Below are 20,571 nucleotides of genomic sequence, written 5' to 3'. Positions count from 1 at the left end.
CATCATCATGTACGCCCCGCCACGAGCCTCCAGACACAATAATGTAGGTCGGCGGAATAGTTAATCGTTTCGGGAAAATGGAAAGTAATTGAGGACCAAGGGAGGGATCGATAAACCAATCGTTTCCGCTGCAGTGACGATGACTCTATCAGATAAATGAACCTCTTAGCTACCAGCTGGAGTATTCCGCGAGCTCCGTACAAGAATAATGTACCAACAGAGAGTGTTACGAACATTTAACATAAGGTCTGCGAATTGTTGTAATAATAAGTGCATAATCTGCAGCACGGAAAATGTTCTAGAATTCCAGAAACATTTTTGTTCCTCTTCCTTTCCACCAGAACATGTTTTGCTAAAAAAAATCGAAGTGAAGTTATGTATTTTCCTGCGCATAACAAGCGCGATAAGGAGGGCACTCCTCTTTACGCCTGGCTATAACGGAAGCAATCTCTACTCACTATCAGTTGCCCTTCACCGCGGAGAGAGCGATTTACTGCAATCATCGGACTGAGGGAAGGACTGGAGCCAGTGGACTCCGCGCGCTGTCGCCGACCGGGCGTACCTGTTCCGTCCAGATCCGAAACACCGATGACCCCATGACTCTACAACATCTCTCATCCCCCCATAGGACAGACTGGTGCGTCGTAATAAATTCGGAATTGATAGCGAGCGGCATGTGCAGTGTATCTGCAAACGGACCCGATAGGGAGATCGTACGATCGTCGCGCCGGACTCAAAGTTGTTTAATGGAAAAGTACGCCACGTTCTTCGAAGGGTCCGGGGGCTAGTCGCTAGGTCGGTCGCACGCCGTTGTATACACGAGGTTCAAGATGCGGCGACGCAGGAAAACAAATCAATCAGTGTGTACTCTACCTCTCCTAGGCGGGGCGCACCATCTGGTAGTACAATCAGCGACGATGCGGCCTGTGAGATGACAACGACGACGATGGGCCGAGTAAACACATCCTACGCGGGGGGTGGTGTTTAGTGGATGCTGCACCATTCGCCATTACCCTTAGACAAGTCAAGACCGGGCACTGCTACTATTTCTGTGCAATTGAGTGACACTCAGGTCATTGAAACCATGTGTGTTTGCACAACAGAAGGGGGAGCGTGGTGGCATTTGTTTCGAAAACGCTTTTGTTAGCAAACATCTACGGCGATCGAGCGACGTTAATAAAAGATAAGAAAGGAATTCATCACTAAAGCAACGAACGCAACGCTTCCTCATAAACACACCGTACGCTACGTTGACGCATTTGTTGAATTTTAAATCGCATTCCAGCGAGGAAACTTCGTTAGATCATAAACTTTGCAAAACCTCCCGAGTTACCGAGTCCCGTGACCGCCGTTTTCTGTTGGCCGCGTTATATGCCCGATTCCCACATTCGTAATATGGTCCCACGGCCATTTTCCCGACCATTTCCGCTTGCCGTGGCGATTCCCGTGGCCATGACCGTTCCGGTGAACGATCGCAAGCGCGCCCGCATTCGCACTACCAGCATATAATGTTGCAAAAATGGACATTGCTCCCAGTCCTCTCCGCTTGCACACAAATGATTGCTAATGACATTAAACGAGGAAAGAATGTCCCTGAAGTGATTCATTCAGCCCAAAATTCATGAAACGAAAATCGGCGTTGCGAATGTTCATAAAATGGGGATTTAAAGATCGGTAAGATCATTATTTCTGATCATTAGCTGGTAGTTTCGCTTCGATGGACTCTCTCTCTCTCTCTCGCTGTCAGCCATCCGGAATTTGTCGCAGAGCTAAAGCTCAATCGTAGCTGAGATTAATGAGGGCCTAGCTTGGTCCACCAGCTTCCGCCTATCATCAATGACAGCTGGGTTTTGTGGCATTCACAGCCACGCTCTGTCCTTTGGATGATGAGGGTAGACTCTAGGAATGACAAATGGATGCGGGTGTAAGTAGTTAATCAGTCCTGGAAGTAGAGATGGATGACCTTATAGAGGCGATAATTGTGCTTCTGTTAATCAATTTTGCGCTTTACATTGAAACAAAACTGTAAGCTCCATTTCAGAGTTGGAAAGTGATGTTCCATATGTTGTCCAATGAAGGGAACTCTCTCCATTAGCGTGAAGACGATTTCCTCTTTCCGGTCTCTTTACCAACATTTTTCACTTGATGTCCCACGCAACATTTATTGCGCTTCTTGTCGATGTTTTCGTTACATTGGGGAGGAAATGTTGAATGAATTTCCACGACGAGTGTTTTGTATTCTTATAAACACATTAACCACTTTAGATCTTCACCATCGTCGTTTTCACAACACGTATCTCAAGTGAGCTGAAGTCCATTTGCAGAGCATGCAGCATACTTCGTCTAGTGCTTATGCTTTTCTTATGCCGTCCATCCATTTGGCAGCATGAAAAAGAAAAACAAACAACAATATGCACCCGGGAGTAAAAACATCAGAGCACCTATCCTCGACAGAACATTATGCAGCAGAGAGCTGCTGTAGAGGATGCAGTAGAGACACTGGCACAACAGCAGAGCCGTAAACAAACAATGGTTCTGTTTCATCGCCAGAGTTCAGTCAGTGTTGCGTTCCGGTAGGGGGTGTTTTTGGTCGTTCACCCAGAACGACAATCAGTGACCTCAATTCACATCACCAGACGTAACGTCCCCAACCGCCGCCTTTTCCATCCAAAAGCATGTGACATTTGCGCCCACTAAACGGCCAACACTCAATCGAGTGGAAAAGAGTCTCGCGAGACTCGCATCAGGGGCAGAGGCATCTGCACCGAGTAGCTACAAATCGCATTTAAGCACATTGTTTATGGATCCGCACGGTTCTGGCAGACGCATATTTTATGCTTCAGACTCCCATTCCCTTTTGGTGGTGGGGGATGAAAGAGGATTCTGGTGCGGGATGAGAAAGGTGGCCATGATATACGATACTTTCCCGCGATACAGAGAACGGAACAGAGGGACAAACTGTTCCCCTTCGTCTACTGTACTGCTATTCTATCCATTCACACTTACTCTTCTACTTTTCTCAAGTGTCCACATCCGGGGTACGGGGTGACAAACAGGAAACGTGTAGAGTGTGCGTAGCTCGTGCCTAGCGAGTGAGAACAACTCACCGCATTGTAGAGCGAACGAGCAATTTCTTCATTTACCAGATACATCTAGGAGATCTACATTTTGTATCATTTTCTAAATGAAGATGGACACATTCAAGGCCGTGCGCGCGTACGGAGTAAAGATTCTCGTGTTTTCTACGCTAAAGATACCAACGAAATGTTTGTGAGTCACAAATTGGCCAATCTTTTTGCTCCATTTTCGTCGCAAAACCAGAGCCATCCAAGCGCAGGGTAGAAGAAGCAACACCAAATAAGGAATTGAGTCCTCACGCTGAGGGCACTATTTTTAGCCGGAGCATTTCCCTCCCCGAACCGGCGACCTATCCTCGAACATTCCAAAAAAGGCGACAGACAACTCGAGGGGGAGCCGCGGGGGAGTGATGGGCGCCAGCGAAACCGTCTGGCGAAAGACGACGGCCAGGCCAGACTAGCAACTGGCTGTGGGCGTGGGTGTTGGCCAGCACAACGGGCCGGATGAGTCATCGCCATCGTCGATTCCAGGAATCGAAACACGTACAGAGCGGGGGGTATACGATTACACTTTCGCCGAATCCTACTCGCTCCTCGCGGTGGCCTCTCTCCTGAGGTAGGTCGCTCTCACGCGAGGTCAGAATGGACAGCGTAACACGTGTGCGGCGGCACGGTGCCAGGAATGAGAGCAAAAAGGATACCGGAGAATCCTTGACAATTCTCTCTCGTTCTCTTCGGTTGTGGCTTTCAACACACAAGTTCTCTCTCTCTCTCTCTCTCTCTCTCTCTCTACGCCACACTTCGTTGGGCGGGTATCGTAAAGTGACGCTATGCCGCCTTGAAGGAAAAAAAAGAAGGATCCAAATTAGATTCCGTATGCATCTTACCTCTTTGGCGCAGTGAAGTAACGTTTCAAAGAAACCGACAATCGGGGACCGACACTCTGATAACCGTGACAAGACACTGCTTCCGGGAAAAGCGACAGAATAATTCAATTAAGTTCTATAAAAGGACGCTCAGTTTCCTTAGTTTGCACAGCAGATCAAAGTTCACACAGTAATTTCACTCTACGGCTCGCTTTACACCTTTCGAAATGTTTTAAAATACACCACAATAGCAACTAAATAAACTGCACTCTGTTGTGCGTTCTAGAATGCAACCGGGATCATGTGGCAGATTGTGACCTCCAGAAACCAGACGGTTCCGACCGAAGTGAGAACGCCAAATCCAACTTCCACCCACGGACGCCTTTTTCTCTTTTTCCGAAAATCCCAGACACGTACAAGAAACACTTTCTTCTCAATTCACAATCACTTGGTTAATGGTGAAGATTCGGAAAAACACTTTTCACAATTTCATTCATTCACAGAGATCTCGCAGGAAAACTCCTCCACAATTCGGCTGCGCTACGGCTGTGACTGTACTGACGACGGACCGCCGAGCGCCATTCAAGCGAACCAACAACGAACGCATCAGCGCAACCCATGGAAAGCATACTTTTCCTCGAGACCAAAAAAAAAAGACCCATCTCGAACCGAGACCGAAGAGCGAGAAAATTGTGACACGCACACAGCCAGCGATACCGGGAAACCTTCACTCACACAGAGCACGGCTATGTTGGCCAAGCATAAAACCATGTCGAATGCGTGCATCCACGTCGGGTACCGTGTGCTTCCATCGTATGCACAGGCCCCCACGCTTCGGTTATGCTCGCTGGCAGACGTGTGCGTGCGTCTGTGGTTGCTGTGTGAGATGCAGCATAAACCGCCTGCTCTCTCGAGTGCGTTGGTTTTGCGCCTTTACCCCACGCGGCAGCCAGGCAGCAGCAGCAGCAGCATAATAACAACAGTCGATCCGAAGGGCCGAGAACATGAAGGCCAGCGACAAACCCAAGGATAGAGGCCACCAACGTAAGGACGTTGCGGAGATTGTATTCTCCGTGGTTCCCATTGTTTAATGAAAATCGAAATCGAATTCGTTCGAAAGTGGCGCGCCCATTCACTTTAACCATCTGGTAACGAGATGGAAGCTGGCATTTTGTACTGATTTGCCAGCGACTCGCTCGGAACACATCCATTCCATTCCATCCATCCATCCAACACCCACGGCGGCTTCTCCTAATCCCGCGGGAGAGGAAAACCTAATTGACGCCCCAGCACCCACAGCCGCGAACCGTGCATATAATTGCATTTCGATCGAAACCCGCGCGTGGGTCGTTCGATCCGTGGAGGGCGTTCGAGAAAGTGGACATGATTTATCTGCCTCAACCGCATCAAGCCGGTTACTGGTGCCGCCACCGCTGCTGGAAGTCGTGTGGGTTGGAAAACAAGACTCCGGATCGGGGAGGGAAAACTAATATGTTGTCGATTGGCAATACGTCTGTACGGACGTACGAACGTACAGATGGTGGATACCACGCGATGTGCGCGCTCGTTTTTCCAGTTGCCGGCAATTTGGTCGGCAACTGGGACAGGAACTGCGTGGGGTGACCGCCATAACTGATGAGGGGGGTCACGCTGGCGGTGTTTTTTTCTCCCTAGTGGCGTCCCCTTTTTGCAGGGATCCAACAGAGACTAATTGGTAGCGTGAGCGCAGAATGGAGTCTAGAGGGAAATGCAGTGGCTTCTCCATTTTTTTCCAATTAGTAGGTAAAGGAACCTTCGCGCATCGACGGTGTAATTGGGGAACCAGGATAAACAAGGTTTAAGGAAATATTTCCGGATGGGAGACCATGGGTATTCCTCTCCTGTACGTTGGTATGGGATTTTGTGGAATTAAATGGCAAAATAAGTGATTTTCTTAATCAAGAACAAAATTTTTACCAAAAAACACATTTAATACAGGTATAAAGTCTGAATTGGGAATAGAATAAAACATACTTGTCTAATTTTGGCCAATCATATTGTGATGGACTCTAGTAACAGGAGGAAGTCCTACGCCACAAATAACTTTGTAGCCAAAAACCATAAGCACCAGCAAGACCACCGTATGACAATTCATTTTAATAAAAATAGCATTGGACGAAAAACGACAAGTTATTGTTACCCAAGGTCTACCCAAGGGATTGACCATGTTGTGTTGGCGGCATTCAACGATTGTTAAGTAATCGTTGGGGAAAATAATGTAAAGGTTTTACCTTTCCTTAAGTACAATTTATATAACACAGAATAATCTGTCCGGCGTTCCTTAAAACGAAAAATTATAATCTTTGCTGTAGAATTTAACAAGTAAAAAGCATTTCCCAATCAGCAAGAAGGTGTTGCATAAAGCCAAGATCAAGCCAAGCCAAGAAAACAAATACACTCTGTCAAACAAGTCGATGGTGGTGAAGGAGGTGTTCAAAAACTGATAAGAAGTGTCTGAAAAACAGTAAGAAATTTGTGAATTGAAACTACGATTAAATAATTGTTGGACATTTACTGACAGTTCGACAAACAATTCTAAATTTGATTAAAACGAAGAGACAATAATTGATTGTGTATTTTCTGTAAAGAAATCATCATACACTTGTCACTTCTTGGGCCACCTGTTATTGAGCTAGATGAGATATGACACCTTCAACACAATTTAAAAAAACTGTAAACATGTGTTCCTAAAAGGTACCGTTACCGAGGATAACTTATCTCATCCCACTAGCATAATTGATTACCGCCACGTGCCAGTGAACAGTGACCTCGCTACCGACCGGAACAGTAATACGCAAAAGCATAAAAGCGGATCCTCACCGTGCCTGTTACCGCATCGATTCTTCCCTTTGATTGGCCAACTTATTACGCCTTTATTCGGTTACAACGCGACCTGCCGGTTGGCCCGGTGGCCCTCTGCCACCGGCACTCTGTCTGTGAGACCGTTTCTACACACAGCCAAAATTTGGCGGCTAAAGTCAAAAAAAGAGAACTTCATTTTTCCAACATTTTGGAAAAAATAATGGCAGATGGAGACAAATTTACATCTACGGTACGGCCTACACTGGAGTGCAGCATTATGTGTCTGCCGATCAGCTTAAAGCATATTATTTTTTAAAAAAAGCTGTTTGCAGGTGTGTTTAAAGTTATTTCGCGATGATTCTGTAGTTTTTCTGAAGTTCTTCTTTTCAAGCGTCCCTACACACACCATTATTTTTTTTATATGGAGCTTTTGACTTTTGCCGACAATTTTGACTTTTGCCGCCAAATTTTGGCTGTGTGTAGAAACTGTCTGACTCAATACCGCTGACTCAAGGCCCTTTAGCAGAACCAATACAGAGAGTTGGTAAACAAAAATCGCTGTTTACAACCGTGCTGGCTGTGTTTACTGCCACCATCTGTCCTAGTGCGTCCTTGAGGTCCAATGCCACCGTGATCAGCGAGTGATTCGAGTGAAGGAATGGGTCCCGGACAACACTAACTATGGGAAGACGAGCCGCGGCACACCGCCGCCGGTATATCCAAGGCACAGGGAAGGTCTACGTGCCGTTACGCACAGACGACGCACTTATCGATCGTTTCTGGGATTATGCTTCGTTGTTGTTGTTGTTGTTGTTGTTGTTGTCGAGGTTCTGCCACGCATAGTCCACGTGTCACGATTGTCGAGACGCGATGGCTAGAAACTCCCCGATTGTGGTGCCGGGCCCACCAGACATACAGAGCATCGGGACACTGCGCATGTCCACGCACACACCACAACACCTACTCCGAAGACCGAATGTCTGCATCCGATCCGGACACCAGAGAACACCAGAACACAGCCCGTTTTTGCTGCTCTCTTGCTCGCACTTTCTAGAACGGAATCGATGGAGTTCCTCCAGCGACCGACCGATAGGCGAACACCACGTGCCGGTCAATGACATTCGGGGCGGGCCGGTAGTAGTACCGGGATTTCGGCACCATGCGTACCCAGACGAGGGTGCGTATCGGTCGACGGGTGCGTACCTGCGTGTCGGAACCGTCGAGACGCGCGATGACCTTGACGCCATGTCTGTCAAACGACCTTCGGCACACTCTCGACTCTCGGTCAGCAATGAGTCATCAGAATATCAACACCCGGTGTGTCCCGGTTAATGCTGTTGGCGGTGTCCCATAGACATGACATAATGGTGATGATGATGGCGCCTAGACCATCCGCTATCACGGGGGAACTCCACTTCACGGATAGCGGACGATCTATTTTTGGCCCTAAAAACAAAACAATCTCTTCCATGACACGTGTCGGCAGTAACTGCGCTGGAAGATGCAAAAAAAAATCACAAAACAACCGAAGCAAAACATGTTCGCGATACGCGATGGACAGGTCACCATACCACCACATTGATTATCTGCAAGAGCGCAGGACGGTTGTCCAAAAAACACTCCTCCAACGGGGGGTCGTACGTGATAAGATTACAGTTGAACGACGACGACGACATCACTGACCGCGAGCCGAAAAAAGAGTAAATGAAAGGGTCACCCCCAAGAGGGCAATGGGGGATGTTTTTACGCCACCTTCAGTGATACGATAGGCCCCCATAGGGGGGGTCTACGTGCTGGTTGGCGTGTTATCCACGCACGCATTCTCCTTGGGAACTCACGCGTACAGATCGCTCGAGGCGGAGAAGCTCCTCGCGAGCTGGTGTTGTGTTGAGTGCCAGACGTGATCGCGAAGGGGAAAGTCGGACGATCGGTAGCTTTCGAAGCGTTACTAACGAGCGCTGATCGTTGCGCTGTCGTCACCGCTTGATCTCAGATCTCAATGCTATCCGTTGGTATGCCATTCAAGAGCCTCTGGTGGTGCTGCTGCTGCTAGTGCTCGAGCCAGAGAGTAAAACATCAAAACAAACATCCAGCCTCCATTCAGTGGTCGTCGCTGCAGTGGCCCTACATGGTTTGTGCTGAAGCTGCAGCACCAGTACTGACCACTAACCAACCAGTCAGCCTAGAAGAAGAGGAAGGAGGGTAGTACCGCTCTGCCTACGGAATGTGCTGTGTCCGATAGGTCGTGGCGATTGCTGAATGAATGCGCTACCAGTACTGCGAGTCAGTGCTGGAATGCAGCAAATGATCAAGCTGGTCTGCTGCTGGACCACAATTGTAGTCTTGAATAGGAAATGCGGCTTGGGGCCGTGCTAACCGAGCTTTCCAATGATTCCGTTGAAAGTTGGCATCAATTGGCAGAGGACATGATGAATTATGCTCCGTGATTATGAAGAGAATGGGCTGGCAGCGCAGCCAGTAAAATCTATGCGAAGAGCTAGATACAATCATTAGCACTGCTTAAGATGCTTTAAACCTACAAATAAAAAAACAGCATGTGCGAGTTAACTTGAGTTATAAAATCAATTTATGCTCGGATTAGTGGAACAGCAAAGGGAAAGATCTCAAAGTACCTTTATGTAACCATCCATTCCCTTCGATCGTAGCGTAATGATTCGTTCGTTCTCTCTCAAGGACTCTGAATCCGTTCTAGTCCACGGTTATCGGAACGGTAGCTAACCAATCACACGGCCACATCTTGGGCGTCTTGGAAGACATTCATTGTGTTCGTGGGATTTGCAGATTAATCTTTGCTCTCGCGGCAACAGCACCGCAACGGTTCGTTCCAGCAGAACGGATTACCTCATAAGGGCGCCGCCGTGGGCACAGGAAATCGTGGGTTGCAGCGTCATGCCGTTCCGCCTCCGGTTGGTGAGTGATTGGGTGGATGGGTCAGTTTGTGGCACCGCTACGATCGGCCCACGGACGAAAGCATCGGTCCGCTTAATCGGCCTTTGCTCTCGGCCCTCCTCCATGGGCAGGGAATTTGATAAGCAACTCTCTGCCATCGCCACCACTAGGTCGCTATGTTGTGCAGGCTTCACGGTCAGTCGGGTGGCGCACCCCAGGAACAAATTGCGTCAAATTGCTGCCCCATGGAGCGAGAGGCCAGAGCGACTGAGAGGGCCCCTTCCAATGGAGAAGAAAGGCAAGATATTGGCTTTATCGGTATCGCTCGCTCTGCCCAGGCGTACAGTTACAAGTTTCCCAGTGAATGTTAACCGATTGACGCAAACTAGAAACTGAATGATAAGAAGTCACGAAGTGCCGCAATCGTAAGTACGCTGTTCCGCTTTCAGCATCCGTCGTGTCTTTCGCTGACTTCAAAAGATCAAATGTAAACCACTTTTGCTGCTGCTGCTGCTGCTGCTGGTGCTGCTGCCGGTTGCAGCTGGGTAAACAGAATCATCAGCACGCGTGCTCCGCGCGAGCAGCAGCAACGATTGACCACGAACGGTTTTGTGTGAACAATAAAAGCGCCATAAAAAGCATTTAAACGCTCTCGCGTCGTATGGTGGGGCGTGGCCGCCCGGCAATCGATTGTGCGCTGGTATGTAGAGTGTAGGATATCAACCCTCAAAATGCAAGTCATGCTCGCTCACTCGACCGAGCATGAAATGCAAATCATTGCATTCCTTCACTTGCATGCGTCGACCGATTCGCCCGGTTCGGAGTGTCATAAGCACAAACGTCCTCCTCCTCCACCTTCTCCGCCGCCTGAGAGGCATTCTTCTGCTTGTGAATGGACCCTGGACATACACGGGACACATTCTGGTGATTTCCATGTCATCAAATCAATCATCTTCGTGGCGAAGGTGGTGAAGATAGAACGTAGCACCGCTCTTCCTCCCGCATGAGACACACCATCGCCATTGTTGCTGGGTTAGAAAAGGCATTTTGCAAATAAAACCATCCATTAGAGGACGTCGAGTGCCGGGTTCGCAGAAGACACGACGTGTTCATGGGTGTGTGCGTATCCGGCTTCATGGCGTCAGGAAGAACATCGAAATCCGACGACTGTTGTGTGTTGCGGCGCAATTTATGATCGAGCAAGTGACACTACACGAGCTGGTGCTTGTAAACCGGTGCACCGGCCCATGCAGATGCACCCGCAATGACGGGCAATGACCGATGGAACAGCGCGAACACGATGTGAGGGCAAATGTGCAGAAGGGTTATGAGACGATGAGACCGTTGAGTATTTTTTGTTCTTGTACATGTCTTGACTCTAGCAAAAAGTATGTTTCTACAAATGGTATTGTTCTCAAAAATTCATAGGCCACGCGTTTACTAACATACAATGCTAAGATAAATATGAACTTTTTTTTTGGTCACATCGTAATTGAAATGATCAATATTTGAGTTAAATATAGTAAGAAGCAATATGATACAAATTAATAAAGTACTGGATAATCTAAAGAGCATTTAGAACGTTTAATTCTAATAAGTGAACATGCACATTGCATGGAATGAATTAAAACCATGTTAAGAGATGTTTGTACAAACCGCGAGCTACATTACAGACAGACAGCTAGATCTGACTAGATAGCAAACTCAATAAGAAGAAATGAAATCCAATATCATTAGTTTGAATAAGGAAGTCAAAATAAAATGATGAAGAAAATAAAGCATGAGAATCAATCTTGCAACAATCATTCGAAACATAATGACATCAGTGAATTTTCATTAATGGTCACTGGCAATCTTTGAATGTAAAAGTATCAATTATTACATAACATAAAAAAGGCAACTTATTCTTAAGGTAGAAACGAAATACCGAATGCGTATTAACGTTCAACGAGTATAATAAACAATGGAACAGATGGCAATAAAGCATTGCAGAGCTGTTACACGACATGTTCCAAGTGTTATCACCAAAAGAGAATGTTTAGTGTGTAAGAATAGGGAAAACCAGAGTCATTCGTGTTGTTTGAATATTCATAGTTTTTAATGATTAAGGAATTCCCTAACAGAGCTGTGCAGGAACCTGGTTCAATACGCTTGGGCTTACGAGAAGGTTCGTAGAATGGTTTTGAACAACAGGATCGATACTTGGCAAATCGAACAAATCCCCCTGGAACACTTGTATCGACTTGTGGCGACAGTTGAATGTTTAAGAAAAGCAATAACTCATCCACAGCTCTCGGTGACCATTCGTTCGCCCATAGAACGAGCCATAAACCTATCTATTCCTCAGCAAACAAACACGTGAGTACCACTTGTGCACATAAACCAGCAATCTTATCGTGCACCTAGATGCAAGGGGCCTGGCGTATTTAATCCTTGCATTAGCACCCTTCACTAAACCGGTAAGTGCAACAGGGGAAAAGGGACAGGGAATTGACATTTCGCTGGTCAAGCTTACGGAGCCCACACGGAGAGAGAGCCTGGAAGATTATCATCCCCTGGTGGTATTTCGTATAGTACTACTACTTCGTCAATTTAAGACGCCATTTGTCGGCCAGTTGTAGCTGGATTGAACCGGTTCGACGGTGCAAATGCACTTACCGCTCTCTATGCAATGCAAACAGGCAAATCTCTTGGAAACTTGTTGCACTACTCGTTGTGTGCCGGGCCGCTAGAGTACTACGGGACGCTTTCCGGAAACAAACACAGCACACACATACCACGCACAGTACTCTTCCCGTTCCCAGTATTTGAAAGCAAACACATTTACAAGCGGCATTGCGAGTGAGATTGCGCAATTGATGCGCCATAGGAATGAAAGGAGTGCCGCTCGAATCCCGTCCCGTGTTTCTACGCGTGTTCAACGGTAGATCATTGAAAGCGATTCATTAGGAACGGCACAGGATTGGTTCTTCCACTCGAGCGTGACTCCGTAAAGGTGTCAGATTTCGAGTGTCACCGTAAAAATGAGGTGAGTCGATGAGCTCAAAACCAAGAACCATCGTTTCACAATCGTTTAAATCAAGCAGAAGAAGCTGATAACGCAAGAAGATTGCATTAAGATGCAATCTTACACCTCAAGACTTAACCGGAGCATCCGCTAGTTCTAACCGATCATTTCCAGTAACTGTGGACGGTAATCGAGCGCTGAATGTTAAATGTAGATCAATGCTTATGTTGTGTCTTGCCTATTCCGATCCGATCGAATGCTTGCTTAGTGGACTTGTTTATGCATCGAGCCTAAGGGTAGTGTCCGGAATCTAATTAGCACTTGACACCGAGTTAGAAGCAAACCGGTCATCGAACCGAACACGATAGCTAAAGTTCATCCATTAACCTATATCCGTTGGAACGCCGTACTTAGTAACTTATTGGTATGTCAACCACGAGCATATTATGCTTAACAGCTTCTCGTAGCGATGATAATAGCATAAATAAGGCCTTTGCTTAGTTGATCGACAATCAGAGGTGTTTTGTCGACGCTTACTGGGATTTGCATTGACTTGGCAGCGTTGATCCCGGAGGTCTCCACTTCAGAGCCGCGAATGACCTTCTCTATCGTCAAATTGAAGTGCAGCGGGCTTCATTACGGAATGCTTTACTGGGACATCTAAAAGGTGCCACTAGCATAAGACATGGCCCTTCTCCACCAGTGGAACGATACCGCATGACAAGTGCGCTTTGTTCTATCGGCCACGAGAGCATCCTTTGATTTATGATCGGTGATGATGCAACATGCCTCTCGCCGTGGTAGATCGAATCGTGACCGATAACGGAGATGCTCGATCGGTCCTTCAATCGCTCGTAATTGCCCACGACCTCCCCCGGTGGATGGTGGTGGAATCGTGATTGATGATCTGGCGGTGATGCATCTCCTGGCTCTTCCTGCTCCCGCCTAATCCGTGACATCGAAGAAGAAGCATCCTTTGCGGTGCTCATCAGACGACTTCCTGGTTTTTGCATAAGTACGCGCTTATCAACGCGGTGGCCCACTTTTTCGCGCGCGCCCGGGAACAAAGAGAAGGGAGAACGGAAAACTGATGACGGAGTTTGAGTTGTTGTCGAACTTACCCAATCCGTGGCCGTGTTGCACTCGGTGGAGATTTTCTCGCCCAACCTTGATTGCACAATGATCTGGGCCGACTTCATCGCCAGCTGGCGGATGAACTTTTCCAGGTTATTCCGATCCTGCACACTAATTTGGCTCGCCATCTCGCCAGGATCCGCTTTTTTCGCCTTCTTCTTCGAATCGAACGGCACCCAAACACGAAAATCACACAAAACGCTCCCGAGAAATCACTCGCACAGTTTTGCCTTTTCTCGTCGAATAAAGCTGCCCATCTCGGGGGAAACACTCGTTAAGTTGTAAACGCGTCTTTATGCACTCGTTTTCAATCGAATCGCACAATTTGGAACGTGGAAAACCGCGAGAAAACGTGAAAATCGTGAAAATCCACCCACAACAAACTCGAGAGAAAACACAGAGCTGTCAAAGCGTCCACATCGTCAGCAACCCCAGCTGACCAGGCTCCATAGTGAGAAGACGGTCAATGAGCTTGCCGCTATACACGCTGTTTCATAATGATAGTCTCACAATATTTTTTCGATCTTGCGCTCGAATAAAGCGCCCCAAAAATAATTAAAAATACTGTAAATGTTCCTTTCATCGTCAAAAGACGTATGCCTTTGAGTTTTGGAAAAAAATTAAAAATTTGGAGTGTATAGCGGCAAGCTCATTGTCCGTCTTCTCACTATGGAGCCTGTCGAGCGGGCCTGTTTGAAATGGCCGTTACTTACCGTCCACGCAGCAAAAGAGTGTGAAATTTATAAGAGCGAGTTTTGCCCGATGCCACCACCCGCGGTGGTGTAGTGGTTAGCAGAGCCGCTTTTGAGCCGCTGATCAATGGTTCGATTCTCTGCCATATTATTTTTCAAGGGGGGGGGGGCATTTTGCGTGCCCACGCTTTTCATGCGATTTTTGCAATTTTGGCGCACAGCTCTGTACTAACTGCGCTCTACTTCAAGCCTTTATTAATAAAGCTGTGTTGTGCGTTCTGTGCTAACAGTGCTAACAATGTACAGCGACGGTGAAGAGGACCCCCACCGCTTTTTTTAAAGAACTGAAAATGAAATGACGTGAACGCGGTACAATTGGATCGCGGTGCATTTGGAGGTACAAATGGCTGCTATGCACCTCAACCCATGTTCCAGTGAAAATTTTGCTCTCGAGAGACACAGGATCACCAATCAGTATCATCAGTATCAGTAAGTTCATTTACGGAATGCAGCACTCGCATATTGGCTACGATTCGCAACACATCTTACTTATTTGCCACATCTTTTGATTTTTCTTCAAACAAGCTCGCACACCTCTTAACGATAACGACGACGGTGACGAAATTGTCGGTCTGGCCATAAACCATGCTGGTAAGTTTGTTTTTTTTATTTAATTTTTTTTATTATTATTATTAATTTACTTGTCTAACTGCTCTTCGCTTTACATCTTTTTCTATCCAACTTGCTCTTTCTTTCTTTTTTCTTTCCAACTCTCCCAAAACAGATTGAGTTTTATTGACCCAACAACTGCACAAATGAAAAGAGTTGCTAGGTTTGTTCTTGAGGAACTAAGAAAAGCTATTTTTTTGTAAACCATTATATTTCCTCTATTTCTTCGAGGAAATCCATCTTGGAAATACTTCCTACGCTAAGACAAAGCCACTTGATTCTTCTTCAAAAACTCGATATTGAAGCCTTTATCGGTTAAAGTTAAGGTTAACAATAAGTAGGATGCAAATCCGTTGAATCCGGTGGCGAACACATTTGCACTCAGAATACACTTTAACAATTGATCAATGATCTTCAGGAAAGTGTCTCTCGAATATCTGTCACCAAATTGTCGCTTGGCGCGTCCGAATCCCGAATGGAATTCTGTTTGCAGGTGTCACCAAAGAAGATCTTGCAGCTGATGATTCACAAATAAACACAACAGCTACAAAGAACGGGCCCTTCCCCCAAACTCGTTAGTGAGCTCTAGGGATGCTCCATCCTACAGACCGACCTGTCTGCTAGATAACACATCGGTCAAGAAGGCCCTGGTTTACTTTATAAAGAGTGTCTCTAACATCAGCTGATGGCTCGATAACAAACAAACTTTTTTAGGTCTTTTGTCATGTTTTAACATTATTCAGCCACTGAACTCCTTTTTATTAAATGTTTTGTAGTCACTTCTTCAGAAGCGTTACCAAAACATCAATAACTCCGACAGTTTAGAGACAACTCGTGATTTTTGTATCAGAGGCACACTTAATAAATAAAACCACCGGTACCGGGACTGTTAGAACAGAGTAAAATCCGATTCGTTAAGGGGGGACTTCGGTATTTAATTTTTATTTGTGACACATGTTTTTAACATTTTTCCCTGAAAACTGATCGTTTCAAGAGTATTGTGTAAAAGTTTTGGATCAATCTAGGAAAAACGGACAAAGATACAGGTTTTTGAAAATCCGCGTTTCATACAAGGCTCCATGCAGCTCGCTACTTTGAAGAGCGTTTCCCTAAACCAACGTTTTCAAAGTCGGTGTCCATCGTACCGTAAAAACTACCGGGCCGTTCGTTTTGAAACTTTTTACACATAATTCGTACACTTTTTGCCAGGTAACCCCGTCGAGACATCATTAAATTTATTTATACTTTTTTTTAAACTAATCTGTAAAGTTCGTTTTTTATGGCAGAATCGCAAAAAGCATCACTTTTCCAACTTCAAAAATCGAAAAATTGTAATATCAACAAAAACTCTCCGGGGCTATCTAGATAAACTTATAATCTTTCTAACGAGTATCGATTTGGATTTTTCTAATGAACCGTCACGCAGCTACGATGGGCACCAGAAAAAGTGTCTTTTCGAAGACACGACTGCCTAAATTTGATGGCATGGATTAATTTTTCAATGAATGTGGCTCAAAACAATACCAAATATTCTTCAAAAGTTGTAGATAATTATGTCATTTACTTGAAAAAATACAGTTGAATGGTTACGTCACAAAAAATCGTTAAAAACGGGCCTTTTTTTGGCCCGAAAATACCGAAATCGCCCCTTAAACCAGAAGCACAGTTTCTCTCATTTGCATTGGTTTACAAATAAAATCATGAAGGAGAACCATCATGTACGGCGATCTTACTTCACTTGTTTATAGGAATCTGTAGTACCACGTTGACTTGATTGTCCCACGGTACTATTTACGAACTCCACAATATATTTTCCCGAAACTGCTTTAATTTTCCGTTGCAGAATATGTTATATTAGCTTAAACCGTTTGATTGTTTCACCTCAGCAAGAAGTGTGTCCAAAATCTAAGACCAACCGTGCTTAAGCATGGCTAAAAGCTGACCCGTGGCATCAGAGAGGGAGCATTTAGTTGGTGTGGTTTTAATCTGGTGGTTCTGTTGGTTTTAATACAGACCTGGGACACTAGCTGGCCAAAGCAGTTGTCCGAGCCGCTTGTAAACGATGAGATTTCCTGCATCTACCATATGGTCTCACCTTTAAGTGGCCGCACGTGGCACTCATTCCATTGGTAAACCTTCTTACTTTCCCTCATTTATTACCCTTAGTTTAAAATTACCTCCTATATAAATGCAAGCACATATCCTGTTTCCTAGGGTATGTTTTTTCATAAGAAACTGCAATCTTATCGCATAAGTTTCGTGAAATAAAATCGTTCCACTGCTATCGATAGCACTGCTTCACTGCTCCATTGTGGTAAATTTATTTCATGGTTCGCTTGTTGTGCACTGGGAAAGGATCAGAGTCCTGCTGTCCGTGTTCCCAGTACATTTCCGTAGGAATCAAACAAGAAGCAGTATGAGCAGTGTCTTGCTGTTTGGTAAGCATTGATTCACCAAGCTGTTCAAGTCCAATGATTCATGCTCCACAGCCTGCCCATACACCACGTGGTGTAATAACTGTACAGCATTTGCAGAAACAGGAAAGCCTCAAGAGTAAAATGGCCTGAAGTCCGTTATTGTTCAATACATTTTCCAGTCACACTCGATCAACCATACGAATGCGCAACAATGCAATAAACAGTATTGGCACCATATGGAACTACAACCAGAATTGAAATACGGTGCATTTACTCTCTCTCCCCCTCGCGCCTCTCCAAGATGCCCGCAGCATCCCGTGAATGGATAAATAATATAGATCGCTTGTAGAACAGCGCACAATTCCGGGCGCTTCTGGTAAGATCGATGGAGCGCCTATCACGCTGTAAATCTTCTGCGGCCAACACTCGTGCCACGTTCTTCCGTCCATTTTTTTTTCTTCTCCCCTCACTGCCAACCACGCGAACACGATTCCGCTTTCATAAATATGCTAATCGTTGTCGCGCAATGTCGGTGCGGTCGGCAGCCATTAGAGCGCCCGCCCCGATGACTCGTTCGCGGGCCTTCCCTCGGAAAAGAAGCTGGAAAATTTACTGCCCTCAATTTTTGGCCAATACCTCAGCATCTCCCCGCCACGCTCCCTGGCACCCAAATAACCGAAAAGAGTTAATAAAATCCGTCCAATATTTTATGCCCCATCCCCCTGTGCTGGTGCTTTGGTGTTAAGCGACCGCTGGACGCACAAATTATTGCCCATGAATCATTGGGCCACTTGCTGGCCGTGTGTGGGAGCTGTCCGGGCGATCGCGATCAGCCAATTGTCCTTCGGTTGCGAATCGATGTTTTCACAAGATTAGCAAAACGGCCAAAACCCCGACCGGACCACCCGGGCCAGAAGGGCCGACGACCACCGACGAAGAGCGCCGCAAACCATTGGCCAATTATTTCAATGATCGATCGAGTGTCACCTCGTTCTGTGCGAGAGAATTGAAGCGAAGAAAATTCCTTCTCTCCGCTGCGTATTCCCTCAAACACCTGCAACACCAACCGCTAGAATTCCATTCCGAAAAACCATCCAACTCGTCTTCCTCGTTGGCGTTCAACAAAAGAACGAGAATGTGCGTGCACCACATCTGTAACCCGATACCACCGGTGGGGGGACGGAAACAGAAACGACCTATCATGCCGATGGCTGATCGCCATAAAATATGGCGTCAGCCCGAGGTGTGACATAATTTTTCGGGCCAACTCATAAACCCTCCCTCCCCTCCGGCCTCCCCGGTGGTGCGCGTTTGATCTCATCTAGCGACCACACGAACGAACTGCCGAACGAACGAATAGAAAAGTCCGGAATTTGTTTTGTGTCCGGACTGGACACCCCTTTTCTGGACAACCAACACCTTCCACTGGATTAACGATCGACACATGCTCCGGAGGGGGGGGACGTGTGCGTAACAGGTAGCAGATCGCTCCACTGTATGTCCGGACAACACAGAAATGATGGCCACAAAAACCAATGGCCACACGCAGCAGGTGTGACGCAGTGCTAGTGCGCTGTCCGTCCGCTATCAGCACGCGTCGAGACAATATGGAGAATGCATTTCTCTTTCCCCGACCACGCGATCTCGATCGCTCGCCAGAATGATCACGCAACTCGATCTCGGGTGCTCGAACGCATCTCGCCGCCACCCCAGGAATCGTCACGAATCGTCCCCCTGGGCGGGGGGGACGGCTTAGGAGCGTGGCCACCGCCACCAGCTAGGCAGCCGGCCAGTGGGTGTCGAAATGAAAATCTATGCTCAAATGGTTCCGTCCACGGCGATCACCCCGTCAGTCGTCTTTGGTGCGTGATCGCGATCGGTTCGTGCTCTGCTCGTGCGACCCAAGAACTCCCCAGTGCGTGCTCTCGTTTCCCTTCCCCGTTTGATTAGGAACTAGATATTCTCGTTGGAGGCAGTCGAAGCCGAAACAAGGATTGCGATTGAGTCGCACCATCTGGTGAACTCATTTGGCAAATACTTAACCGAACGGGGGACCGGGACCGGGAGTTGATGATGATTTTTGCACATTTTCTGCGCGCAAATCCGCAGGCAAGCGAATCGCATTAACATTCCGCACAAACCATGCATGCGCTCGTGGTGATGTGTGATTAGATCATTGGTTCTTGGAGAAACCGCTCCGTGCCGCTGCCAAGTGTGATCGCAAAGTGAGGCTTTACTCATCGATCGGTGTAGTGTGTGATTTCGGTTCAGTGGCGGTCTGTCTATCTGTCTGTGGTCTATTGCCTACTAGTTTACCAGGGAACCATCCCCTAAACGGTTGTTAATTCGTTTATGGAGTAGTGAAAGTACGAAAATAACTAACAGCCCGTCAGAATCGGTATCGAAAGAAGCTTCAGCTGCAATCGTTCTAGGACAACGGTACCGCAGTACAGAATGGAGAGAAGAGGACGAAGGGCACCGATGGGCAATGGCCACAGCTGCCGGGTGGTGGTTGCCATTATTTTCGTCCTATCGACAACCGGTAAGTAGCTTCGGAATGGCCATTCTACGTTTCGATTTTAGGTTTTACTGTTTTGTAACCGGGCGGGTCCGGGAAAGTGTACCGTCGGTTGCCATTTTGTTTTATGGCCATTCGCTTCGAGAGGTGTGCGTGGAGGTGGTTTGAAGGTGTCGTAAATTGTTCAACTCCTTCCTTCGCACACACTAAGCTTGAATGAATGGGAAAAGTCTAAATACCGCACACCGTGTGGTTGGAAATTCCACAATCCAGACACAGATTCGAGGATCGAAACGGTGCAATACGGTGCGTACTGTGCGCTCATCAACGATTTGTACCTCCCGCTTCCCTTCGATACAGATACGGACCCTCAGTGGACCTCAGGGTAGTGATTGACATTTATGGCGCTACCGGAATTGTCGCCTCGTTTCGTGCACGTC

General features: G+C 46.8%; 1 protein-coding gene across 2 annotated transcripts in view; it reads right to left on the bottom strand.

The window, feature by feature from the left end:
* The window catches only part of LOC126579297 (autophagy-related protein 13 homolog), a 33,239-nt gene extending 19,020 nt beyond the window's left edge, over nt 1–14,219 (bottom strand). The window contains exon 1 of one of the 2 annotated variants that reach the window (XM_050242737.1): nt 13,823–14,219. In XM_050242737.1, the coding sequence (XP_050098694.1) occupies nt 13,823–13,963 (141 nt within the window). In that variant the 5' untranslated portion in view covers nt 13,964–14,219. Of the gene's footprint in view, nt 1–3,964; nt 4,428–13,822 lie in introns of those variants that run through there. The other variant, XM_050242738.1, reaches the window with a different exon arrangement.
* Between the last annotated feature and the right edge of the window lie 6,352 nt (nt 14,220–20,571).

This window comes from Anopheles aquasalis, chromosome 3, assembly GCF_943734665.1.
Source record: "Anopheles aquasalis chromosome 3, idAnoAquaMG_Q_19, whole genome shotgun sequence".
Classification (NCBI taxonomy): domain Eukaryota; kingdom Metazoa; phylum Arthropoda; class Insecta; order Diptera; family Culicidae; genus Anopheles; species Anopheles aquasalis.
Note: the sequence above shows the minus strand (reverse complement) of the source record. Positions and strands in the feature narration are given on the sequence as shown.